This window comes from Cololabis saira, chromosome 15 (assembly GCF_033807715.1).
Source record: "Cololabis saira isolate AMF1-May2022 chromosome 15, fColSai1.1, whole genome shotgun sequence".
Classification (NCBI taxonomy): Eukaryota; Metazoa; Chordata; class Actinopteri; order Beloniformes; family Belonidae; genus Cololabis; species Cololabis saira.
In genome coordinates, this window is record NC_084601.1 from 32,969 (window position 1) to 60,516 (window position 27,548).

Here is a 27,548-nt window from a genome sequence, read left to right on the forward strand (position 1 = left end):
TGAAGAAGGTGAGGGATCAGCCCAGAACTACACGGCAGGACTTGGTCAATGACCTGAAGAGAGCTGGGACCACAGTCTCAAAGAAAACCATTAGTAACACACTACGCCGTCATGGATTAAAATCCTGCAGCGCACGCAAGGTCCCCCTGCTCAAGCCAGTGCATGTCAAGGCCCGTCTGAAGTTTGCCAATGACCATCTGGATGATCCAGAGGAGGAATGGGAGAAGGTCATGTGGTCTGATGAGACTAAAATAGAGCTTTTTGGAAACATCATTCTTTGGGGATGCTTTTCTGCAAAGGGGACAGGACGACTGCACCGTATTGAGGGGAGGATGGATGGGGCCATGTATCGCGAGATCTTGGCCAACAACCTCCTTCCCTCAGTAAGAGCATTGAAGATGGGTCGTGGCTGGGTCTTCCAGCATGACAACGACCCGAAACACACAGCCAGGGCAACTAAGGAGTGGCTCCGTAAGAAGCATTTCAAGGTCCTGGAGTGGCCTAGCCAGTCTCCAGAACTGAACCCAATAGAAAATCTTTGGAGGGAGCTGAAAGTCCGTATTGCCCAGCGACAGCCCCGAAACCTGAAGGATCTGGAGAAGATCTGTATGGAGGAGTGGGCCAAAATCCCTGCTGCAGTGTGTGCAAACCTGGTCAAGAACTACAGGAAACGTCTGATCTCTGTAATTGCAAACAAAGGTTTCTGTACCAAATATTAAGTTCTGTTTTTCTGATGTATCAAATACTTACGTCATGCAATAAAATGCAAATTAATTACTTAAAAATCATACAATGTGATTTTCTGGATTTTTTTTTTAGATTCCATCACTCACAGTTGAAGAGTACCTATGATAAAAATTACAGACTTCTACATGCTTTTCAAGTGGGAAAACCTGCAAAATCGGCGGTGTATCAAATACTTGTTCTCCCCACTGTATCTATCTATATACGGTATATTTATATAAGGTCCCACAGTTGACAGTACATGTCAGAGCAAAAGCCAAGCATGAAGTCAAAGGAATTGCCTCGAGGCACAAATCTGGGGAAGGGTACAGAAAACGTTCTGCTGCTTTGAAGGTTCCAGTGGCCTCCATCATCTGTAGATGATGAAGAAGTTGGGACCAGCAGGATCTTCCTAGAGCTGGCCAGCCATTTAAACTGAGTGATCGGGGGAGAAGGGCCCTAGTCAGGGACCAAGAACCCTATGGTCACCCTGTCAGAGCTCCAGCGTTCCTCTGTGGAGAGAGGAAAAACTTCAAGAAGGACAACCATCTCTGCAGCAATTCACCAATCAGGCCTGTATGGTAGAGTGGCCAGACAGAAGCCCCTCCTTAGTAAAAGGCACATGGCAGCCGCCTGGAGTTTGCCAAAAGGCACCTGAAGGACTCCCAGACCATGAGAAACAAAATTCTCTGGTCTGATGAGACGAAGATTGAACTGTTTGGTGTGAATAGCAGGCGTCTTGTTTGGAGGAAACCAGGCACTGCTCATCACCGGGCCAATACCATCCCTACAATGAAGCATGGTGGTGGCAGCATCATGCTGTGGGGATGTTTTTCAGCAGCAGGAACTGGGAGACTAGTCAGGATAGAGGGAAAGATGAATGCAGCAATGTACAGAGACATCCTGAATAAAAACCTGCACCAGAGTGCTCTTGACCTCAGACTGGGGCGAAGGTTCATCTTTCAGCAGGACAACGACCTGAAGCAACAGCCAAGATTTCAAAGCAGTGGCTTCAGGACAACTCTGTGAATGTCCTTGAGTGGCCCAGCCAGAGTCCAGACTTGAATCCCATTGAACATTGATCTCTGGAGAGATCTGAAACTGGCACCGACGCTTCCCATCCAACCTGATGGACCTTGAGAGCTGCAAAGAGGAATGGGCAAAACTGCCCAAAGATAGGTGTGCCGAGCTGGTGGCGTTATATTCAAAAAGACTTGAGGCTGTAATTGCTGCCAAAGGTCATCAAGGCATCAACAAAGTATTGAGCAAAGGCTGTGAATACTTATGTACATATGATTTTTGTTTTTTTATTTTTAATAAATTTGCAAAAATCTAAAAAAAAACTTTTTTCACGTTGTCATTATGGGGTGTTTTGTGTAGAATTTTGAGGAAAAAAATTAATTGAATCAAATTAAGAGTAAGGCTTTAACATAGCAAAATGAGGAAAAAGTGAAGCGCTGTGAATACTTTCCGGATGCGCTGTATTTAATACATATCTGTTTGGGATATCAATAATGAAAAAAAAAGTGTTTTTTGAAGAATTTTTAAAGGGCTTCGCAGGCTAGGTTCCTTAGGTGGCTGACTGATACACCCCTGCCCAACAGGGGGTCTGAATTTTTCTGTTCAGCATTTTGCGCAGAGGTTGACGAATAATTTCTTATTGTTTGACCTAGATGGGATTCTAAATGGATCTGGAAAAGTTTTGTAAATCTGTAAAAATTGTAAAATCCCATAAAGCAGTTGCATTTGAAGCCACAAAAGCACATTCAGATAATTAAACAAACCTTTCCGTTGCACTTTGTGAGGTGCTGCAGGTCTGCTGGGACGAGGTTTTGTATTAAGAGATGCTGCGTGCGCTGGTGAGTTCATCTTCTGGGGTAAATCCGCAGAAGAAGTCAGGATATTCAATTCTGCCAGAGGGGTAGGTTGGAAGTTCACATTGTGGTCATTCAGAACCTTCTGAGCTGCTTCACCTGAGACCACACCTGGTTTGGAGAGAGCCTGGTTTAGTTTCAGGGGGACGTTTGTTTTTTCTTTGCATAAGAGCATATATTTGAGTAATTACAAAGTTAAATACTCCTAAAACTCACACACTGTATTTGGAGTCATCTTCAGTAGGCCCGAATTATAGAAATGCTAGAGGTATCTAGAATTATCCATCTTATTCCAAATCATAATTTAAAATAATGCTGCATTTCCTGTGTTTAAAGTGATGAGTTGGAACATTAGCCATTTTACTTTGCTATCAACAAGTCAATAGCAACTGTTTGTAAACTCAAGGTTAACTGAGTTTACAAACACTGAATTCTCAGCTGTCTCACTAAAACCAGTTGTTATAACTAGTGATGCACCGAATGTTCGGTAACCAAAATTGTTCAGCCGAAAATAGCAAAAAAAAACACTTTTGGTGTTCGGTGGAATAAGTGGGGAAAAAAACAAACAATCGAACAGCGTGGAGTGAGGGGCGTGCAGCGTTAAATGCAGCAAACATGTCAGCATGTCAGATCATTACTTGGATGTGGGAAAAAGCAGAGGACACGACAAATGATCTGCTGCGCAAAGCCTCCGATTCTCCGAGGTTGGGTCGCGGTGGGTGTAGCCTAAGCATCCGCCGCTTTGCGCGTTATATGTGAAAGCCCCTTAAGATGCTCTACTGTGATCAAAGCCAAGCAAACTAAATATTTATACAACAGGAAATGATGTATCTTAACTGTTTCTTAACTGGAAGCTGGTTGTTTTATCTACCTGTTATAATAGGGATGGGGTTAGGTGAAGGTGCAGGTGAAGGTGCAGTTTCAGCAGGAACATCTGGCGCACTAGAGGAGTTGCCAGCTGGTGTGAAGGGGGCCATAGTGTTGATGAAGTTGATCCCTGCAATGCTGTGGATGGTCACATTGACAGGAACCTGGACTGTGGTAAAGCCGCTGGCACACCCTCCAGGATGCGAGTGCAGCCTCAGCTCCGTACCACCTGCAGGACAGACAGAATAATGCGCAAACTTTAAGACTACAGTAGCTCGACCCAACATCCCCCTACCCCCATAACTCTGGTCTATGATTCTTTGGCACAGCTACACTGGTAAAAATTAACACAAGTATAAATACCAAGTACACCGTAGCAGGCACTGTGTACTTGTACACTGTAGTGTATGATGTTGCTCTGTAATTATACCCTCAGATGCTAGGTTGTATTGCACGTTGTTTCGTGAAGTGTTTTTTTCTTGCAGAGCTGAACTTCCTTTCACTCATTTCCTTCATGTACTGTATATCAGACATTGTAACAGGGCTCACAGAGCAAATCTTATTTGAGTCATAAGATGATGTTGAACAACTGCCAATTTTACTGAAATTACAGCAGTCTTATATATATGTTTTGTAAATGCTGGAGGATTAATAACACTTTCTTGTTCAACCAGTTTTCAACACATTCTCAGCCCCTGAGCGTGCATACGATGCATCCATCCATCCATTTTCCTCCGATTCTCCGAGGTTGGGTCGCGGTGGGTGTAGCCTAAGCAGGGTAGCCCACACTTCCCTCTCCAAGGCTACTTCGTCAGATCATATAGAGGTAACCCAAGGTGTTCCCAGGCCAGTTGGGAGACATAATCCCTCCAGCATGTCCTGTGTCTTTTCCGTGGAACATGCCAGGAAAACCAAACCAAGGAGGCATCCTCCCCAGATGATTTCTTGCTTGTGTTGTTCTCTCAGGTGTAAGTTGTTTTGGATAAAAGCATCAGCTAAATGACAGTAGTAGTGTGCCCGAGTCACCTCATCTGGCTCCTCTGAACATTCCCTGAGGATCAGCGGCTCTCCTCTGAGCCCCTCCCAGATGATCCAGCTTCTCAAGAGCCAGGTCAGCCTGCGGAGGAAACTCCATTCGACCGCTTGTATCTGTGATCTGTTTTTTTCAGTTGCTACTCAGAGCTCATGACCACAGCTAAGGGTGGGGACATAGACTGACTAGTAAATTGAAAGCTTTGCCTTTCAGCTCAGCTCCTTCTTTACCATGACAGACCAATGCAGAGTCTGCATCACTGCAGACGCCGCACCCACACCTATCGATCTCCTGCTCGCTCTTCCCTCACTCTTGAATAAGACACCAAGATAAATGAACTCCTCTACTGGGGGGCAGTATCTGATTCCCGACCTGAAGAAGGGACTCCACCCTTTTCCGACTGCGGACCAGGGTCTCGGAGAAGCGCCGATTCTAATCCCAGCTGCTTTGCATTCAGCTGCAAACCACTTCAGTGAGAATGGTGATACTATCAATGTCAACCAAAGGCCTGTCGTGCTGCCTGCTTGTCTACAACATTAGTCGTGCATTAGATGAATGCATGTTATTAACATGTAAAAAAGCACAAGTCCAACTGACTGACTTTGGTCAGTTAGGGTGTAATAAAAAGAAGATTTTTGTCTAGAATAAGTTATGTCGGCATCGATTCTAGTGTGTATGTGTGAAATTTCCTTTACTTTTGCTATCTTCAAACATAAATGTGAAGGCATCTAATACTTTTAGTACACTTGATTGTTATGATAAACACTGCAGTCATATTCACATGGCGCAGACTGACCTCCAGGCAGCATGGACACAGGTTGGCCATTGACCATGAAACTCAGAGCAGAACCTGCGGACTGAACACATCATGCATGTTAATGGCAAAAGGACATGAGCAAAGCCAATCAATAGGTAAAACTGTATACACATTCAAACAATCATTTCCATCATCGTTTGAAGTGTTTCATTACCTTTATTGTGGTGTTGGCTGGCTGGGAATTGTAACTTGACTCTGGCTGAACTGGGATGGGAATGATCCTGACAGGTAACTGGTCTCTCTCCTCATCATCATCCATTAGATGGTCAGAAATCTGCATGGCTGCATAAATATGAGAAAATAATTGTGAACTTTTTTGTTGCGAAATCGGATCCGTTCTTAATATATTTTGCATACAAGTTTGCTTAGGAAATAAAATACAACAGAGACATTCTATTTGTTTTGATTAATAAAAAGACATTTTAGCAGGAAAAGGAAAAATATTTTATGACCAGCATCCACATGAAATAAATCTAATAATTTCTCCCACTGATTCAATTTTGGGACATTTGGTAGTGTTCTTTAAAAGGTTTAACGGTTGTATTTTACTTCTTTCACTGGGTGTATTTTCCGATATAAACACATGTCTATTGTGGTTCCAAGGGTTGATGTTTACTTTAGACTTAGCAACTCCACTGAAATGAGGGATGAGGAGTTTTTCAAAACAGTGTTTATTAAGGAAAAGAAAAGTAAAAGCTTCAAGAAGCAGTTCCTCAGAAAAATATTTTTAGAGAAACAGTGGTCTTGCAAAGCAAAGTTAATTTTTCAATTCAATAGATCACCATCAAGACCACCATAATATGTCTATTAAGGCAGATCCATGCTTTCGTGGACAACATATAAAGTCTGAGTCCCACTGGTCTCCTATGAAAGAAAACATAATGGCCACGGTTACATGATGTTTTTTAATTCGGAATTAATTATTACGAATTAAATCATTCAAATTAAACTTCCTTCGAGTTTACATGGAAATAGTAATTCCAAATTAAGGTTTACATGGAAAACACGTTTGACCGGCTTTATCCAATTCCTTAGGGTCTGGGGGTTGGGAAGGTTCTGATTGGATAGGGGGGCAGACCGGAAGAAAAACAAACTTACAAAATATTAGCCGCTACAACTTTGAAAAGCTCAAAATTTTCAAAAGTTTCCCGTTTCCATCTGTTCTTTTAATTATTTCCAGGTCCTCCAAGCTCTTTATTAAATAAATGGTCTCTGTTCTTGACCACCGTTTACTGCTGCTGCTGCTGCTGCTGCTGCATCTTGAAACTTTGTTTGGAAAACCAGCCCAGCGCGGAATATAAGCGCCATGGAGACGGACGGGCGAGGGAACGAGCAGAAATAAAGACCAGAATTAATTTAAGGCGGAATGAGCGTATACATGATCTGGAAGTCATGTATACGCTTCCACATGAAGCTGCTGCTTCCACATGACTGTTGTGTGCTGCTGACACCCCCCCCCCCCACCTCTGGGAGTTTTTACCTGCCATTGTTTATATAATAATTGCTCGGGGGTTTATGTTTATGATTATGTTCATGTTCTGGATCTCTGGAAAGCGTCTAGAGACAACATCTGTTGTATTAGACGCTATATAAATAAAATTGAAATTGGAATTATTCTATTCGGATTTAAAATCGGAATACACCAGCCACTTACTTCGGAATTAAGTCTAATTCGGAATGGCCATTTTCATTTGGAATTAGGTGTTTACATGGTAATGATTACTCATTTTTAAAATCGGATTTAATTTTAATTCTGAATTAAAGAGGAATTAAACTTCCCATGTAAACACACTCAATGTCTTACCATAACTATGCAGATGACATACAGATCTATATAACCATCTAACTAGGAGACTATAATCCAAATCAAACATTGATCAAATTAAAAAGATAATGTGCCAGACTTTTCTTCCGTTAAATGACAAAAAGAGAAATAATAGTGTTTGGAGCCAAGGAAGAAAGATTCAAAGTCAGCAGTCAGCTTAAAGCAGTGAAGCTAAAAACCAATAGCCAAGTTGGAAGGGGTTCTGGACTCAGACCTGAATCACAGCCACATTAAGACAGTAGTGACGTCAGCCTATTATCACCTAAAGAACATATCAAGAATTAAAGGACTGATGTCTCAGCAGGACTTAGAAAAATGTGTGTTTATATATATATATATATATATATATATATATATATATATATATATATATATATATATATTAGTGAAGCCCCGAAATGAAAATTTGTGGCCAAAACCCTAACCCGAATAATACCGAACAATGGTTCTTCGCAGTTTTTCATTTATTTTGCCAATTTTTTCACCATTGCATAAATCAAATAAATGTGCAGTGAAATGCCCGCCAGTCACTATTTGTCTTACTGTACTTATTGTATTTTTTCCTCATAACCCTTTTTCATTTTCTCCCGTTCAAATCCAATTAATCGGGTCGCGGTGGAGCGTGGCTGATCTCCGCATTTTGAAGACTTGTATAATAAATTGTAAAAATCTGGGTTATTTTCTTGGAGGATCTCGTCATATCAGACAGTGAGGGTTCTCCACCGCATCGGTAGTACGGGATCTTTTCTCTGCTGTGCGTCCCGTCACCCTCTCCATCACCAAGCGGTTTTCCAAATCCAACTCAGCCTGGATCATTTGTTGTGTCCTCTGCTTTTTCCCACATCCAAGTAATGATCTGACATGCTGACATGTTTGCTGCATTTAACGCCGCACGCCCCTCACTCCACGCTGTTCGATTGCGTCATCTAAACATGCCGTTATTAATTGTTCGTTTTTTCCCCCCACTTATTCCACCAAACACCGAAAGTGTTTTTTTTTGCTATTTTCGGCCGAACAATTTTGGTTACCGAACATTCGGTGCATCACTAAGTTGTATGTTTGAACTCCAACCTTCTTCCAGTATGTCATCTTCTTCTTCTTCACAAGCATCTGGTAGTTTCGACAGCACATCCTGATCCTCCTCATAACACTCCATCGACAGGTCAGTAGCATCACTTTCTTCAGTCTCGACTTCCATCATCTTTCACTAAGCTGCATGAAAAAAAACAACGTCAATCTGGGTAAATTAATTTAAATAGATTACTCAAAATCCTACAAGTAAAAAGAAAATATATTTTCTGTTGAACCTTCAATATATATGTTGATCTTGAATTTAAGATCAGCACACATTTGTTAAAAGTTGCAAATTGTCTGCATGTGACAACAGCACAAAGGTCCAAACATAGATGTAAATTATTTTTAGTCAGCTACATAGTTTACAGTTATAAAGTGTGGAATACCAGGAAGCACACACATCCGTTAGTTTAACAGCAAATATTTAGGACACCTTAGGTAAGCCAACTTGTGTAATGAAAAGAGCTGGCAATTGCCCCTCGGGGATAGAAAGTTTTCTGAATCTGAAGAGCTGCTTCATACTCGTTTCTAAAGTGTGTGGCTTCAGAGCAACTGTGTAAGCCATGACCAAACTCCCAACCTATTCTTTAGAGATTCACAGATTTACATCATGTAAATAATAATGATGCTCTGCATACTCTACATAATATTTTAGTAGATTTGGAGAGAACATTTTCAACTGCACTTATTACCAGTATATTTAAAGTTTTCAGGGATGACATATCTATGTAAAATGACAATCCCAAAAAAATAATGTTTAAAATAGCAGGGATCTTCTGACCCTGGTGTAGCCCTGCAGTATAAAAGAGACGATTCTGAAAAACACTTCTAAAAACCACCGTCAAGGAACACTATAGATGATTCTACAAATGAAAAATAAATCTCTATGAAAGAAAGAAAAAAAAAGCCTCTAGAACCCTTTTAAAATGCAGCGAGGTGAAGAGGTACACCGTCTACGGTCTGACAAATCAAGATTTGAAAGTTTGTTGGATTAAAGACAAGAGTGAACTTAAAAAAAAAAAAGAAATAAGTCAATAAAACAATATCTGTGAGTACATGTAAGGAATTGCGAAAATAGCATAGATATCGTTTTATATCAATGGAGGTACAAGTGACATGTTTTCCAGGGAAGTCTATTTCATATTACCGGTACATATCTCAAAAACAACGCAAAACGAAACTCAACATATTTCACCGACAAAAGATGAGAAAATTTGATGCTCATCTAACCCTTCAATACTGTTCAAAATCATCAGTAATAATTTGAACATGTTTAATACAACCATGGTTGTGTCTCAGAATACGTACTCACAGTAGACTTATCTTATTCCTAGCTTTACCTTGCTGAATTTTTAATGGATCATCTTTGTTTATTTACTTTACTGAAGGAGTTCCACACATACCTTTTTGACTATTTTTGAGTCTGGTTTGGCATGTTTCTATTTAAACCCCAGAAGCATCGGAGGTTCACTGGAACAGGAGGGAAATGTTCTACTTTTGTTGTTTCATGGCAGTTGACAAACAACAGGGTCTATTAAATCCAACAGTGATAACATGCTACAAACAGGTGCCGGTTAAAACCAGTTAGTTCTCCATTTATTCCATAACAAATATTAAGAAAAAAAAAAACAGATTTACTCTGTTCTGTTAACTTTATTTATTTCATTTTACACTGAAGGCAACTTTCTTTTTAATAAATGTTCCTGCACAAACATGTTATATGGAAATGGTTTGAACGTTTAGGCTTTGCAGAAGGTAGAACAGCCAGCCAGAGCCATCACCCCAATAAAACATTTTCCATCAAACAGGTGATTACTTGCTTATCTACACATCTCATATATATGATACGCTGCCCTTGCGGTCTAGCATATGTGGGAAAAACTTCCAGACAGTTAAAACAAAGGATAAATGAACACAAAAGCTCCATACGGAGAAAAGACAGTAACTATCCTGTGGCTGTTCATTTCAACAAGAACAAACACGATATCTCAACTTTACGTTTTTGTGGACTTGCAAAAAAAAAAAAATCAGCCTTCCACGGAGGGGTGGGAATCTGGACTTACTGCTAAAACGTCGAGAGCTCTTCTGGATTTTTACTTTGCAAACACTGGCACCTAAGGGATTGAATGATGAACTGCCTTTGAGTGTTATGTTATCATTTGATTGTTTTTTATCATGTGTAGTTTCCTTCCTCACACTTCCCAATAATAACGAAAGCCAGTATCTATATGTATAACTTGTGTAATGTGTATATATATATATATATATATATATATATATATTCATATTCACCTCTTCTAAATATCTTTAAACATTTTGAGAGTTGAATTTGAACAGTTCTCCTTTCCCTTCCTTTCTCCAGGAATTCTCCAGGAACCGATTAGGACATAGTCTCCCGACCTGGGGTCCAGGGCCCCCTGGCGGGGCACCTGAGATCTCTGGGGGGGCGCAAAACTTTGTCTGCTTTGAGGATATGCAGTTGTACAAATTATATTTGCGCATGTTAAATAAATAAAAAAATAATAATACACCTAATGGAATACTGTAATCCAAGTCTGTATAAACCCACGTAGTATTTTAAAATGACCAAAATATATTTCTAAGTTATTTAGCAGGATAAAAACTTAATAACTTATTATTATATCATCATTATTCAACATTTAATCATACTACTACTCCGACAGGTTGTTAAAGAAAAAATGTTAAAAATGTTTGCACTCATATTAAAAGAGACATTTTTCAGAAATGATTTATGTCCTTGCAATTATTTTCTGTGCGTATTTTATACATTGGTGACACAAAATGAAGGTGAGAAAGACAAAGTAGTATGTATACAGGGTAAACCAAAGATAAATGTAATCACAAAAACATAATTAATGTTCATTTTTTCAATTAAGGATTTGTAACGAATCACTTTACTCTTTTGGTGCCAGTACGTACGGGTCGGGGGCCTGGCTTGTCTTAGACACAAGTAGGGGGGACAAGGAAAAAAGGTTGGGAACCACTGGATTAGGAGACTAGGCCTGACTCCTACTTATTCTAAGATGTTCTCTTTATAATAAGTTTTGATGTACTTTGTGTTTTTACAGTATATTCATCCTCCCTATTTTTTTTATACTGTATGAGATCAAAACACTTAGATGGGATTTTTGCTGTGTGACTCTCTTCCCTCACTCTAAATATTTTAAATTGATTGCTACTAAGATTGACACTTTACAGGTATAATCATCCTCCCTTTCTAATGATTATACATTTGGATTCGATAATCATTGATTGATGTATTGGATACGTACACTTTGTGAGTGTTATCTCTTTTTCGCTGTGTTTTTGGTGATGCTTACTGTTAAACGTTGGCCTAATAAACAAGTGCATGGTGAGAAGAAGATGTGAGTTTTCTTTTTATATTTGGCTGCAGCTTTCTGCAAATCCGGTGGGCAAAAAGTTTTCTACTTCGAATAAATAAGTAAAAAAATATGAAATATTTATGTTATTGTCATGTTTGAGCTAAAAACAAAATTTCACAGCCTCAAAAACTCACCTGATATAATTAAAGCAATAAATATCACACCTGTCATGTCCCCACTATAACCATCTTACACGTTGTTAGGGAAACTATTGGAAAGTCATAAAAACTACTGTCAGCTTTGGCTTAAAGATTTGACAGAATTGTATTAGAACAGAGACTAATAACTAATGATGTTTAAAGTTATGAAGACTATGTTACTGTCACATTCACCGACACAAAAGCAGGATATTTTAAAAAATTCTCTCTTTAAACAAGCTAAGCTAACATGCTAATGCACCTTTCAAAGCTATTTTAAACATTTTAACAAAACACAACTGCAGCAAAGCATGCAAAATTCTAAAACTGAATGAGTTTAAATTTACTTTCTGAGCCTTTATCCAAACTGGGAACAGTATTTCCTGCACCAGTGCTGGTTTTGTGTGAGCTTGCTGCACTGAAGCTGCTTCCTGCCACGAGCTAGTGTGCTAACCAAGTAGCCCAATGTGTGACTTTTAACTACTTTGGATGAAATCCGTCTTTAAAAAGTGTCACGTGTGCTCTTACCTAATGCAGACCCTCTAATATGGCAAATGAATGTTGATTCCTTTAAAATTCCACGATTAAAACTTTTAATTTTCCTAAAATAAAACGTGAATGTTTCATAGTCCCAGGATAGAAACTGTTAGCAGGTAGCAGCCGCAGCACGCTCGGGTCTAGGTCCAGTCACGGCGCTTCGTATCCCTCCGCCTCCACTGGTTTTATTCGGTGGAACTACGTTCAGTTGGGCGGAGTAATATATATACCTATGAATATGGGAACGACCATGACATTAAAACTTAACTTTAAAAATGTGTGAAAAAGTTCACTGATTGTCCCTAGATATTTTATGTGGATTAAGATTATACATAGTTTGAATTTAATGTTATGCTTTATCAGTTAGTCCACAGCCTTGTCTGTATGCTAACTGTACTAACTGCTAGCATGCATTAACTCGCAATATAACAAATAAAGTCATGTGGTTATGACCTTGTTTGTAGATTTTTAATCTTTAATAATGAACAAAAACGATGAGTGTAGCATCAAAAGGTGTTTAGTGGAACAGGTGATTTTGTTAGCTTCACGTTGCTGGCAGTCAGATTTAAGAAGAAAAAAAGTCTTATCCACATCCAGTAAAAACAATGCACTTAACTATGGTAGGCTATTACAAATTGTTAATGTCATTTATAAATGAGTTAAATCCATGAGTTTGACAAAAAAAAGTAGCAGAATGAGTTGTAAAAACTGTTAAAATGCTGCATTTGGTTAGCTACATGTAGCCTAATGGTAATCTTCAATCACACAAATAACTCTTCTGGTCATGTAACAAAAGTAATTACCTGAAAAGGGTGCAACAAGAACTCAACCAGAAGCTGAAAGAGGCCCGAAAGCGTCACAGGGAACTAATAGAGGATACTTTCATGTCAATGCACTCAAAAAAGCTGTGTGGGCCTCCATGAAATCCATTACAAACTAAAATAAAAACCACGAAGAACTGGTGCTGATAATGTTGATAATGATCTGGGCAAACCAAATGAACTGAATTACTTTTTTCTTAGGTTTGAAAACCATGACCCAGCTCAAAGATATAACAATGGGAATGGGAACTATTTTAACAGATGCTAGTTGTAGTATTGTAATTGACCCAGCTTGGTGCCCCATCTTCCAGCACGGATTCCCATACTGTCCCTGCTCTCTGGAAGAAAGCCACAATAGTTCCTGTTGCTAAGAAACGATTTCCAGCCGATAACAATGACTTTAGACCTGTGGCCCTGACATCAATTGTCATGAAAGGCTATGAGAAGTTCATGTTGTCTATCGTTAAAGCAGAGGTTCATTTGGCAATGGACCCGTACCAGTTTGCCTATAGACAGGGGAGAGGTACTGATGATGTCATCAACAGTATCACCCACTCCTCTCTCAAGCACCTTGAGTTCCCTAAAGCTTTTGCACCGATTTTATTTATTGATTTTAGGTCAGTTTTTAATACACTTCAACCCCATCTCCTCATCTCAAAGCTGAGGCAGATGAGTGTAAACCCTTTTTTAATTAAATGGTACTTTTCATTTTTAATCGATAGAAGTCAGCAGGTAAGAATCAACAACACTTTCTCAGAGATCAAATCAATTAGCACCGGTGCCCTGCAGGGTTGTGTCAGTTCTCTTCTCCTTTTTACACTTTACACAAACGATTCAATTCAATATAGATCATTATCAATGAATGCACTAACAGGTACCCTGGGAACCTTGTTTTTAAATTTTCTGACGATTTTCTAATCTCCTGCACAAAGACTTAAGCCTTTCAGCTTACTCTTATGAAATAGAGCATTTTGTGTAATGGTGTGACACTCATCATCAAACTAAAGAGATGGTCTTGGGTCCTAGATTGATATGGGATTACATTCCTGTTGTCCTACATGACTCACCCACTGAGCAGGTCAGCTCATACAAATATGTTGGAGTTCATCTACATAACTATTTTAGTTGGGATGTCCACGTGTAAAGTTTGTGTGCCCTACTGCAGCAAAGCCGATTGAGGCTGTATGGTGTGGACAAAGTCATCATGTTTTTATGTTACCAGGAAGTAGGAGAGCTTGGTCCGATATGGGATGTCAGCCTGGTATGAGAATCTCAGACCCCGTCCACACGTAGCCGGATATCTGCGGATATCTGCTAAACCGGAGATATTTTCCTACGTTTTGACCTGTCATCCACACGAAAACGCAAATAAACGAAGGTTTAAAAAAACTCCGGGCAAAGTGAAGATTTTTGAAAACTCCGTTTATGTAGATGCGTGTAGACACAGACAACCGGAGTTTTGCGTTTTCGAACGTGACATTATGCGCCAAAACAACAACAAATCTGCTCTGACGTGCGCCTTTTGTTTACTACACAACTACAGATGATCCAGCATCTGTTCTCCAAGCTATTTATTAAATAAATGGTCTCTGGTCTTGACCACCGCTTACTGCGTTACACCGACACAGAGGCTACGCCGTAGGGTACGCGGCGACGCGCAGCCCTACGGTGTAGAGCCCGCGGAGCCGCCGCGGAGGAGCCGCGGAGCCCAGCCCGCGGAGCCGCCGCAGAGGAGCCGCGGAGCCGCCGCGGAGCCCAGCCCGCGGAGCCCAGCCCGCGGAGCCCGCGGAGCCCAGCCCGCGGAGCCCGCGGAGCCCGCGGAGCCCGCGGAGCCGCGGAGGTGCAGCTTCCCCGGGAGCCGCAGATGATCTACAGGTTAGAATGCTTATGAATGTGTTCGAAAACGCAGATCTTCGGTTATGTGTGGAAGGGTTTTTTTTTTAAAACGATGTAATGTGGATGCAAATTTTTTTATAAACGGAGGGGGGAAATATTCGTTTTTAAAAATACCCGGCTACGTGTGGACGGGGTCTCACCGTCAGGTTCCAAACCAAACTGGCCCGTTTGGTGCATACAGCCATGAAGGTGATGGGGGAAAAGGAACCACCATTCCTTGCACTTAATCTATGAACAAACAGTTGTCAGGCAGGCCCAGAGGACGGTAGCTGAGCCTTCCTACATCCTTTACTGAATACGAGCTCCTGCCCTCTGGGAGACGATACAGGGTTCCCAAGTGCAAATTGAATCGCTTTAAGAACTAATTTTTACCAACCTCCATCAAACTCCTGAACAGTGCTCCATGAGGCCAAATAGCAATAATTTTACTGATTTATTTATTTTTTATATTGTGTTTTATTATGGTGATTTTTAGCATGTTTCAATTAGTGTATGTGTGTGTTTTAATTGTTGCTGAAATGGTGTGCCTGGTGATGTAATGTTTTGCCACTGTAGCTGTCAAGGGCATTTGTGGCTCAGCTGTCGAGTCCAAGACAAATTTCCCCAAGTGGAACAATAAAGTATATTGAATTGAATTGAATTGAAAATAGTACAAGCTAATCAGATGGACACTGTGGCAGTAGGCAAACTTCAATAGTGGCAGTGGCCGCTACATGAAGAAGGACCACAAAACACTTTACAAAAATGAAGGGTTGGGAAATTTACTTAAAAGAATACGTAATAAGATGCCTAACATTACGGTATTTTCATTAAATGTATTAATTATGTACCTATAGTGAAATTTTACTTCTCTATGATCATTTTTGGGACATAAAAGTATCTTTTATAAAGTAACAATACGTCATTCATCAACATTTAATTAAAAAATGTAACAATTTAAAGGTATTATGACATCATTTTTAACATGCTTTTAACACTATTAAAAGTCTTGGCCAACATCCCTCAAATGTGTCTAAAAGAGTGTAACAAGAAAAACTTCACTCTAGTACTCCATTCCTGGCTTTTTATGACAGTGTTTTTTTGCGCCGTGAAAAACGCTTCCTTTTCCCCCTTTCCTGTCAATCATTGCGCCGCTCCTCCTCCAAACCTCCTCCTCCACCCATACGCTCACAGCGGCGTCGGAGAGTTAAGCCGGGGGCGACAGGCGAAGCACGGAAAAGCAGCACGGAGAAGCAGTCCACAGCAAACAATTGTGGTAAGACGCACTTAAGTGCTTATTTGAGTGCGCAGCTTTGACCAATGGCATGCGTCGCCAGCCTATTTAAGGGGAGGTGATGGCGAACCCGGAAACAAAGCGCGACTCTTCGCCCCCGCCCACTGCGGGTTCCGGTCGGTTCCTGTCTCGTTCCTCATCCACCTGTGGCTTTGGCCGGCTCGTGTCAGAAGCGGATCTTGTGGCAAGAATTCATGCAACTGCACGTCCGTCATTCAGCGTCCTTTCAGTCGGTCGCAGCTGCGCCTTCTGAGGATGATTGGCTCGCTGGGAGCGTCTGCAGCGCAGACGACTCGTGAAATGCAGCGAGCTGCTTTAGAATAAATTAAGAAGCCTTACATCGCCTGGTGTTGCTGGTTTTAGCCCCCACTGCCGTTCTTGCCAGCGTTCTACGGGAAAAATCCAGAGCCGTGGTCTGGCTGGACTGACGCGGCCGCTCATGTGAAGAGGCTGCAAGACCTTCGAGCATCCAAGACTTTTTGATACACTTAGGCCCAATCCCAATTCTCCTTCACTCGCCCTTCTTTTCTCCACTCGCACTTCTTTTCTTCCCTAAACCCTAAAAAAGAAGGGGGAGATTTTAGGGCACTTGAGATCTAGGGCACTTGGCCCAGGTGCCTGTCCCAATTCTCCCCCTACCCCTCGTTTTCATCCCTAACCTGATCAGGAAGCAGAGAGCCAAAAGCTGTTTTAATTTCAGCTGTAGCGCTGTAAATATGGCACTTTATTAAGTTTTAATATTTTTTCAGGTATAATGGTAACCTTAAGATCCCCAACCGGGGCTCAGTTTATCCAAATAACGCCTGTTAAGAAATTTGACCCGATGTTTTCGGAGATGAGAAGAGCCGCCGCCCCCGGGGAGCAGCCTCAGCTCACAGCCCGAGAAGAGACGTGTCCGCCGGCTCAAGCTGCTGCGTCAGCCCCGGGAGAAAACTCTCTCCCGGGACGCAGCTCTGTTGAGAATCACGCCGGCTGAAATAAATCATTTAGGAATATGTTGGTTTAATAGATGAAATCTAACAGTTGTAGCTACGCCTGTTAAGAAATTTGCTCCGAAATGTAGAGATTTCTGTCTGCCGGGTCCGGAGCTTGGGTCCGCGTTAATCGACGCAGGTCCTACAGCGTAGGTTGCGTAATCTCCGCCGTAGGATCTGCGTTGGTGTAACGCGGAACCATAAATCCCTTTATTCTGGCGTGATCTTCCGCAACTTTGGCCCAATCCCAATTCTCCTTCACTCGCCCTTCTTTTCTCCACTCGCACTTCTTTTCTTCCCTAAGCCCTAAAAAAGAAGGGGGAGATTTTAGGGCACTTGAAATCTAGGGCACTTGGCCCAGGTGCCTGTCCCAATTCTCCCCCTACCCCTCGTTTTCATCCCTTCCCTGATCAGGAAGCTGAGAGCCAAAAGCTGTTTTAATTTCAGCTGTAGCCCTGTAATATGGCACTTTATTAAGTTTTAATATTTTTTCAGGTATAATGGTAACCTTAAGATCCCCAACCGGGGCTCAGTTTATCCAAATAACGCCTGTTAAGAAATTTGACCCGATGTTTTCGGAGATGAGAAGAGCCGCCGGCCCCGGGGAGCAGCCTCAGCTCACAGCCCGAGAAGAGACGTCTCCGCCGGGTCAGGCTGCTCCGTCAGCCCCGGGAGAGACACTCTCTCCCGGGACGCAGCTCTGTTGAGAATCACGCCGGCTGAAATAAATCATTTAGGAATATGTTGGTTTAATAGATGAAATCTAACAGTTGTAGCTACGCCTGTTAAGAAATTTGCTCCGAAATTTAGAGATTTCTGTCTGCCGGGTCCGGAGCTTGGGTCCGCGTTAAATCGACGCAGAGCCTACGGCGTAGGTTGCGTAACCTCCGCCGTAGGATCTGCGTTGGTGTAACGCGGAACCATAAATCCCTTTATTCTGGCGTGATCTTCCGCAACTTTATCTGAAAGTGTGTAAATTACCCAGATAACAGCTGGATTACTTTGTGGTTTCTGAAGACTATTATATCAGAAACATCCAAAACAAATCTGACGAGTCACAGGATTATTTCTCTCTATTTCTCTGAGACCAGTCTGCCTGTTTGCCTTCGGTCGGCGAGTCAAATCGACGCAGAGCCTCTTTTTTTCATACCCCCTCGCTCGCCAAGTCAGCATCTGAAATCCCTCGATTTGAAGGGGCTATTCTCAGCCCCTAGCCCTCGTTATGCCCCCTCCCCCTAGGTGAAAAGAGGAATTGGGACACCACTACCTTCACGGGAACGCGCAAAAGTTAGGGTTAGGGAAGAAAAGGAGGGCGAGGGGGAGTATTGGGACGCACCCTTAGTTTTTAGCGTGTGTGCGTGTGTGTGCGCGTGTGTGCGCGTGTGTGCGCGTGTGTGCGTGTGTGTGCGTGTGTGTGTGTGTGTGTGTTTGGAGCGTGGTGTGAGGGATATTCTTCTTTTGGGTTAATTTGTGTTCTTTTTGTTGCCCCTGCTTTAAACCTATTGGCAGGAGGTCCATTTGTATAACTGCAGATAACCAATAAGGTTTTTGGGCCGGGTTTATTGTGTTCTTTTTCTTTCCATATCTGTTATTTGTTTTGGGGCTCGAGAGCTTTTTGAGTTCGTGCGTGGTTGGTAACCACATTGGTTAATTTCTTTATTTTTCTTTCTATTACTTTTGTGCTGTTTTGTATGTTTGTTCATCTCCTAATACCCTTTTTTTGGTTTCTTTGCTTTCCAGGTGCTGAGCGTCCACGGCAGGGTGGCAAGCCAATCCTTGGGTGATGGTGCTTTATTTTCCGTGTGTGTGAATTTCACGTATGCTTAGTTTTCCTTAGTTTGCTGTGCCTCTGGATTTTTATTATCCTACGTTTGCAGTTCTTGGTTTATTTAACTTACTTTTGGTTTATAGTTAGTGTGACACGTGTGTCTGCATGGTGTGAATCTCTGGACCATTGATCCATTCCTTTGGTAACCCCCCCTGCTGGTGGGCCTCAGCCCTATCATTAGCGAGGATCCCCTCATCCCTCCCCCAAAATACGGGGATGTGATTGTGTCATATATTGTATTGTTTTAAAAGGAATCCTGGTTTTTATAGAAATTAAATAAAATAAGAATTTGTATTTTCACAACCGTTTCTCTGGTGTATTAGTCATCCGTTTGAAATCTTTCGTGCGCCCTTAAAGTCTATACGGCCACACAATCATAAAAATAAAGGCATGCAAGCAGCAGTGTCCCCTTATCTTAAAGGAGCTGTATGTAAGAGCAATAATAAAACGAATCATAAAATGACCCTGATATGTAAACATACATTTAAAAATCATGTTCATTTCAAATACTTATGTCACTGACAACAGCACTCAAGCCAGGATATTCCAGCTTAAAAAGAGGAGTTGCAGCCCTCAACTGATGTTTATGTTGTCATTTTTTGTTTTGGCCTGAAGCTCCACCCTCCACCATCTCCCAATCACGAAGTCAGTATTGTTTCGGCATCCGGGTTGCCAGCTCGGCTCTAATTATCGCAGCCATGGCAGCCTACGTTCCTGCTGCATTCTGCAGCCTACCTGGCAACCTCTGGTCGGGGGGAGGAGGGGGAGGGTACACGCCGCTCAACAATATTTTGAAAGTGACTGCAGTACCAGTTTTGGCCATTTCTTACAGACGGCTCCTTTAAGTCCAGTCAGTGGCACCATAAAGGCTGATTTATGGTTCCGCGTTACACCGACGCAGGTCTTTTTAGCAGTTGTCCTCCCGGTGATGAGAACAAAAGAGGCTCTAAACAGCTCTGTGTTAAGCCTGATTTATGGTTCCGCGTTAAATCGACGCAGAGCCTACGCCGAAGGGTTCAGTGTACGGTGCGCGTAACCCTACGCCGTAGGCTCTGCGTCGGTGTAACGCGGAACCATAAATCAGCCTTTATGGTGCGCTGGAGAGGAGAGGAGGCAGGGAGCTGGGTGGAGGGGGCGGTGATTTAGCAGGTTTATACGTAACGACCCGCCACCAAACCACATGCGCCGTTTTTGCATAGTTATGCGGAAAATCCCAGAAATCACACAATACACTGAATGTTAAAAGTTCGTTGTTTTTTGGGTGTAATGGATGTCAAGACACCCAACAAAACCCAAAAAATCAAGGAAAATGTGTTTTTCATGTCACAATACCTTTAAAATCAATTATAGCAGAATTAGTCATTTCAACTTAAAATCATATAGAGTCATAAACAATGAGGTTTCCCAGTGCAAAAGATGCACTTTTTAATGTTTTTTTTTCATTAATTAATGAATATCTCACATTTTTAATATTTCTATCGAGAGCAATGTCATTCCTGATGTGTGGAAAACTGTCCATGTCCTCCTTCTCCTGAAAGGAGGTGACTGCACTTTGTTGAATAATAAAAGACCCATCTCCAAGCTCTCGATTTTAGCAAAAGTTCTTGAAAGGCTGGTGAATGACCAGGTCAAGGACTACCTGAGCTTGAACAATATTTGATCTCCTTTTCAGTCAGGTTTTAGGAAGCAGTATAGTAAAGCAACTGCTGCCATTAAGGTGACAAATGATCTTGTGGAATCCATGGATGCCAAGAAATACTACACTTCCCTTTTTATTGATCTTTTAAAGGCATTTGATACAGTTGATCAGAGTATTTTATGTCAGCGATTGTCCACCATTGGAATGTCAGACCATGTTGTTGGGGAGTTCTCTAACTACCTTTCCGGCCGCAAGCAGTGTGTGCAGTCCGATGGTCTTAACTCTGGGTTCCTAAACACTATAAATGGTGTGGAGCAAGGCTCCGTCTTAGGACCCATTCTTTTCATTATTTATTTGAATGGGGTAGGCCAAAACATAAATGCATCTGTACATCTTTATGCTGATGATACTGTTGCCTATTGTTGCGCATCTTCCTTCACCCAGGTGTTCAAAGATCTGCAGTCTGCTTTTGACACCATTCAGGCACAATTGTGTTATCTCAGGCTAGTTTTAAACGCAAGTAAAACTAAGCCTATGTTCTTTTCAAATAAATAGAAGGTGCCGGCTGTTTTACCCTGTATTATGTCTGCACAGGGTACCCATATTAAGTCTGTGGCCACTTATAAATACGTTTGAATAACATTGGAGGATTTTCTTTTAGATGCCATATTGACCAATTACTGAAGAAACTTAAATTAAAGCTGGGGTTTTAGAAATAGAGCCTGTTTTTCTTTTAAAGCAATAAAACGTATTGTTGCAGCCAATTTCTTCACATTTGCCATCCCCTCAGTCCATACTAAGCTCCTATGCTGCACCTGGAACCTGGAACAGGCTCCAACAGAAGCTGAAGCTGTCCAGTTTTATTTCGCATAAGGGACTTCAAATGACTTGAAAGGCTGGCAAGACAGTCAGCGGGGGTTTGCACATGTACGCCATTTAACTAGTTCATTTTTTTTAACTTCATTTTATTTTTTATTTTATTTTATAATTATTAATTATATGTTCCGGTTTAGTTTTGACTCTTTTACGTTCAGTTAGTCTATAACTTTGTGTTTCTCTGCTGGTCTCTCTTGTAAATGAGACCCTGGGCCTCGATGAGATTTTACCTAATAATTTAACGGGACGGGAACCTTTTGCGGCGTTGCACAGGTGGGTTTTCATGACGTAACATAATCGGACACGCTGTAAAATGGGATATAAAGCGCAACAGTGGAAAGGAAAGCTAAGGTGTGTAAGATGTGGAGGGCCACATGAGTATGGGAAATGTGACAAAGATACCAAGGTGCAAAGTTGTAACTGTGGAGGAGAACACAGTGCTGCCTATGGAGGATGAGAGGCCAGAGAGGTAAAATAATTGAAAAAGTCTCATGTGCAGAAGCACTTAAGAAAGTTAGGGGGACAGGAACAAATGATGGAAACTTTAGTGGAATGACACAAAGACATGTAGCGAGGGACAGTAAAACAACAGATAATCAGGCCAGTGTAACTCAACTATTTCTTTAAATTTAATAAGTCCTGAATTAATAAATAATCTGTTGGTGTGTTCTCTGTAATTTGCTTTATGAATGATCCTCACCGCTCTTTTCTGCTGGATAAACAATGGATGTACATTGCTAGTATATGTGTTGCCCCAGACTTCCACACAGTAATTGAAATAAGGTAAAATCAGTGAACAATATAAAATTCGCAATGCCTTATAACCTAATACATATTTAGCTTTGTTCAGAACAAAAATACTCTTATAAATCTTTTTTTTAACATATGATATATGAGCTTTCCATGTCAATTTGTCATCCAGTACAACACCCAAAAATCTAAGTTCACTTACTCTTTCGATATTTACTCCGTCTATAGACAGTGACACATTTTCAATTTTTCGATTACTAAAAATCATTAATTTTGTTTTTTGTAAGTTTAATGATAACCTGTTTTCATCAAACCATTCTTTAAGTTTAATAATTTCTTGTGCAATGGTCTCTGCTAACACCTTTAAATCATAACCAGAAGTAAAAAAATTTGTGTCATCTGCAAACAAAACAGACTGTAATATTTTAGACACTTCACATATGTCATTAATATACAAAATAAAAAGTTTAGGCCCCAAGACCGAGCCTTGTGGGACTCCACATTCAATCTTCATACATTCAGAAGTATTACCAGCGAACTGTACATATTGTTGTCTGTTTTCTAAGTAGCTTCTTAACCAATCCAGAACTATTCTTCTCACTCCATACATATGCAACTTAGAAAAATTAAAATTGTGTGATCTATTGTATCAAATGCCTTTTTTAAGTCGATGAATACACCTATTGTATGTTTCTTACTATCAATCGCCGTTGTTATTTCTTCCATGATATTCATTAAAGCTGCAGCTGTCGACCGATTTGTCCGAAATCCATATTTCATTCAGCAAGGCATTCTTTTCTATAAAACTATCCAATTTTTTACCAAACAGCTTTTCAATCACTTTAGAAAATTGTGAGAGCAAGGATACTGGTCTATAATTTGTAAACCTGTACTTTTCTCCTGATTTAAAAAGTGGAATAACTTTTGCTACCTTCATTCGATCTGGAAAAATACCTGTATAAAAAGAAAGATTACAAACATAACATAGGGGTTTAGTTATACAATCAATAGTCTTTTTCACTATTATCATATCTATCCCATCACTATCAGTAGATGTCCTATTTCTAGATCGGGCCTCCCCTGACCGGGGGGTGCACGGGCGGGCGCAGCGGCGGGGTGGCGCCATTCCCAGGTATCTATGTCTTATGTTGTCAGTATGAATGGGAGGATGTTGGACCGTTTCCCCCTCCGTCTGGGGGCTCCGGCGGCTCCGGGGGCGCCCGTGGAGGTACGGTGGGGCCCTGGCCCGGCTCGGGGGCCGGCCCCCGTCTACTGGATGGCCGGTGGGGGGACGCGGGTGTCTTATCAGGGCCGGCTTTGCTGGTCCTGCCTCCTGGCTTCGGCCTCCGCTCCCCCTCTTGCCCCCCCTACACGATTCATACGCACATAGGCGAAAGGCGGGGGGTCCGGGTCGTGGGGGGCACTGTCCCGCGTGGCCCGGCACTCCCCGCCTCACGGTTTTAACAGCAAATTAGACACTGCACATTCAACACTTTATAAATACACCTGACAAGGACACGTAGTTCGGGAGGGGGGGGGTCGGTGTCAATCGATACTTGGCCCTCCCTCCTCCCTGTTTTTATGGCATTAATCACATGCACTCAACACAAGGGGCGGGAGGGGGTCCCACATCACCCGCGTTCCCTCACCGGCCTGGGCCTCGGACAGGTGGGTCGGGTTACCCGGGCCTGGCGGGGCCCGCCGTGCAGCCTGGGGTGCCTTCTGGCGGTGCTGGACCCCCCCGGGGAGGGGGAAACAGTGCGTGATTGTATGTCTGTGTCGGTGAGAATGCGGTATGGAAGGGTCCTGCCATGGAGGATTTGAGCCTCCATTGGCAGGACATCAAAAACTTAATAATTTATCAATATTATATTATACAAAGATGGTTATTATTATTATTATTATTATTAGTATTATTATTATTATTATGTATAGTATATTATATTATTATTAGTATAGGTATCGGATAGGTGAATGGATGAATGAATGGGATGCCTGGGTCTGGGGCCCTCCGTTGTCGGGCCTGCGCGGGTGTCGCCTTGTTGGGGGGTTCCCTCTCTCCGGGCCCGTCTCCGGTCCCCCCCGCTGCCTCTACGGCGGGGCGCCCCTCTGGTCTTGGAGGGCCACTTTCGTGGGGGACGGGTGCGCCTGCCCGCGTCGGCGGCCGGGGCGGCTCTGTCTCTCCGGGCAGGCTGGCCCCCTGCCGGGTGGGGGTCGTTGGCCTGAAGGGTGAGGGCCTCCTGGCCGCGTGTCCGGCCCGGACCGGGTGGCCGGGGATTGCCTGGGTCGCGGTCCGCCGCCGCGGGATCCCTGGCTGCTTCTTTCCGCGCCGTGGGGGCCCCGCCCGCGGGCCCCCTCGGCCGCCGCCGGGTGGGGGGGGGGCCTCGCAGGCGGTGGGTTGCCTCCCTCCTACTTCTCCCCTCTGTGGGGTTTGCCGGTGGCCTGGGTTCCGGGCTCTTCCTTGTCGGCCTCTGGTCTCGCGGGTGGCGGGGTTGCTCCCCCCCCTCCCCCACTATAGATACACTTCAGGTGGAGCTTTGTTTGGTTTATTACGCACACACACACACACACACACACACACACACACACACACACACACACACACACACACACACACACACACACATACACACATATAGTCATTTAGTCACATGCACACACACACACACACACACACACACACACACACACACACACACACACACACACACACACACACACACATGATCATATACATACACACACACACACATAGACATACACACTGGCTTGTTCACCTGCATGCTGGCTCTCTAGTTTTTGGGTTTAGGTAGCGGTAGCGATAGCTTAGCTCAGACTGCGATCAGATCTCAAGATTTAGGTCGATTGCTGTTCGTGTTTTGGTTGGCTCCATGCCGGTTTCGTGCTTTGTTTGTGGTTTTTTGTTGCAGATTTCCAGTGCTTGACGTGTGTCTCCGTGTGTTCCTGCTTCCTGGATTGGCAGTGGATGTCGTCACCCTCCCCCCCCCCCCCCCCCCCCCCAAAAAAAAAAAAAAAAACACTGGGTTTGTATGTGTATATTTATGTATGTGTACGCATATGTGTGCGTATATATATGTATATATTACATATAGTAATAATGCACATATATACACTTTTGGTTTCTACCGTCATGGTATCAATCAATAATATGTGTGCAGACAAGGTAAAAAAAAAAAAAAAAAAAAAAAAGTGGAATAACTTTTGCTACCTTCATTCGATCTGGAAAAATACCTGTATAAAAAGAAAGATTACAAACATAACATAGGGGTTTAGTTATACAATCAATAGTCTTTTTCACTATTATCATATCTATCCCATCACTATCAGTAGATGTCCTATTTTTTGATTTTGATACAATAGATACAATTTCATGTTCACTAGCCTCTCCTAAAAACATAGACTGCAACACTTTACATTCCCCTTTCCATATGCTGTCTATTTGCCCATCTTTATGTTTTGCAATGGAACTTGCCAGATTAGGCCCAACATTTACAAAAAATGAATTAAATTCGTTTGCCACTATATTCATATTTTTCATAATCATATTGCTATTGTGGCAGGGTGGAGGAGCTGCAGCCACTCAGGATGATTAGGGCACAGGTGGGCCCAATCAGCCTCTCCACCCTGCCAGCCTTCATAAGGCAGAGCTGGACAGCAGCAAAGGGGCCGATGGAGCTGCTGCTGAGGAGCTGTGTGTGCTTCGGCACTGTGTGTGGTGTTGGTGAACTGGTCTAATAAAGGGTCTGCACGAAACTCCGTGTCTCTCCATCCTTCGGTCGGCCCCGGTAGCACTCGCCCTGCTACCGGGGCCGACCGAAGGATGGAGAGACACGGAGTTAACCCTTAGTTATCCAAGGCTTCCTGTTATAGCTACCCTTTTCTTTGCACGTTACTGTTGGACAATGTTTTTCATACAGTGATAAATAAGCCCTGTATGCAGCATTAACATCTTGTACATAAACCTCTTTCCACTCTTCCTTTAAGAGGTCAGCTCTGAACCGTTTATTGCACCATCTGTTCGTACTCTAGTGTTTCTTGAAACATTTGCCTCCCTCTTACTGTATTTCATTTCACAGACATATGCTATAAAAATGGGTAAATGGTCACTTATATCATTCATTACTAATCCACCTGTTATATTCTTATCTATATCATTTAGGAAAATATTATCAATTAGTGTTGCACAGGTTGCTGTTATTCTACTGGGTTTTGTAATCACTGGGTACAGCCCTCTACTATATAGTAAATCCATAAAGTCTGATGTTGTTTTATGTATAGATACATTTAAGAGGTCAATGTTGAAATCCCCACAAATAATAAATGTTTTGTTTTCATTTATCCTACTTAGTAAGTCTTCCAAGCTATCATTGAAATTTTCTACCCTTGTCCCAGGTGCCCTGTAAATACAAGTAATAATAATATTTCTCCTTTTCTCCATTTCAATTTCCACACTTATACATTCCATTAAATCATCAATCACGGTTGTCATGCATTGAACAGGTTTACAATTCAAATTACAATCCACAAACAGAGCCACACCCCCACCCATCTTATTTGTCCTGTTGATATAATGTAACTCATATCCCTTAATGTGAAAATCTATCCCTCTCTCTTGTCTCTGATAATGCTATCACTTTGAACTTGCTTTTACAGTTATTCAAGTATTAATTGATCTTGGTAAAGTTTGCATAGAGGCTTCTACAGTTAAAATGTATTAAAGAAAAAGTATTAGGCCTGTCTAGTTCAAAATCCACCCCCTTATTGAATTGTTCCTCGCTATAATAATTACAAGTGGCATTGATGGAGTTGAACACATGACTTTCCGGATCAACATCACATTCAAAATCATGCATTGTATAGGCCGTGCAGTCTCCTCTTAACAAGGTATGATCTTCAAGTGGTTCAGTCATTCAGTTCAAAGTCACTAGTGTAGCCTGTCTCTGTCTCTATTTTAAAAGTCCTCTCATACCTTTTTAATCCGTTCCACTGTCGGTGTTGTCGCTCCTTGAGCATGCCGCCTGCCCTCTGCTGTCTGTAGCATAGGCCCCCGATACGAGTCCGGCTCCCCAGCGGTCTCAAATAGGAATGGAAAATGCCTAAATCTTTTTGGTCCATAAAGCAGCTCCCCCACATAATCCAGCCATAGTCTGTTATCGCCCAATCAAAAATAAACAAACAA

The 27,548-nt window shown here is 42.2% G+C and overlaps 1 protein-coding gene across 1 annotated transcript in view; it reads right to left on the reverse strand.

Annotated features, from left to right (window-relative positions):
• The window catches only part of pogza (pogo transposable element derived with ZNF domain a), a 42,916-nt gene extending 30,497 nt beyond the window's left edge, over window positions 1–12,419 (reverse strand). The window contains exons 1-6 of the mRNA XM_061741955.1: window positions 12,283–12,419; window positions 8,211–8,351; window positions 5,469–5,596; window positions 5,294–5,354; window positions 3,469–3,693; window positions 2,508–2,708 (exon numbers count right to left, since the gene is read on the reverse strand). Coding sequence (XP_061597939.1) covers window positions 2,508–2,708; window positions 3,469–3,693; window positions 5,294–5,354; window positions 5,469–5,596; window positions 8,211–8,340 — 745 coding nt within the window. The 5' untranslated portion in view covers window positions 8,341–8,351; window positions 12,283–12,419. The remainder of the gene's footprint in view (window positions 1–2,507; window positions 2,709–3,468; window positions 3,694–5,293; window positions 5,355–5,468; window positions 5,597–8,210; window positions 8,352–12,282) is intronic.
• Between the last annotated feature and the right edge of the window lie 15,129 nt (window positions 12,420–27,548).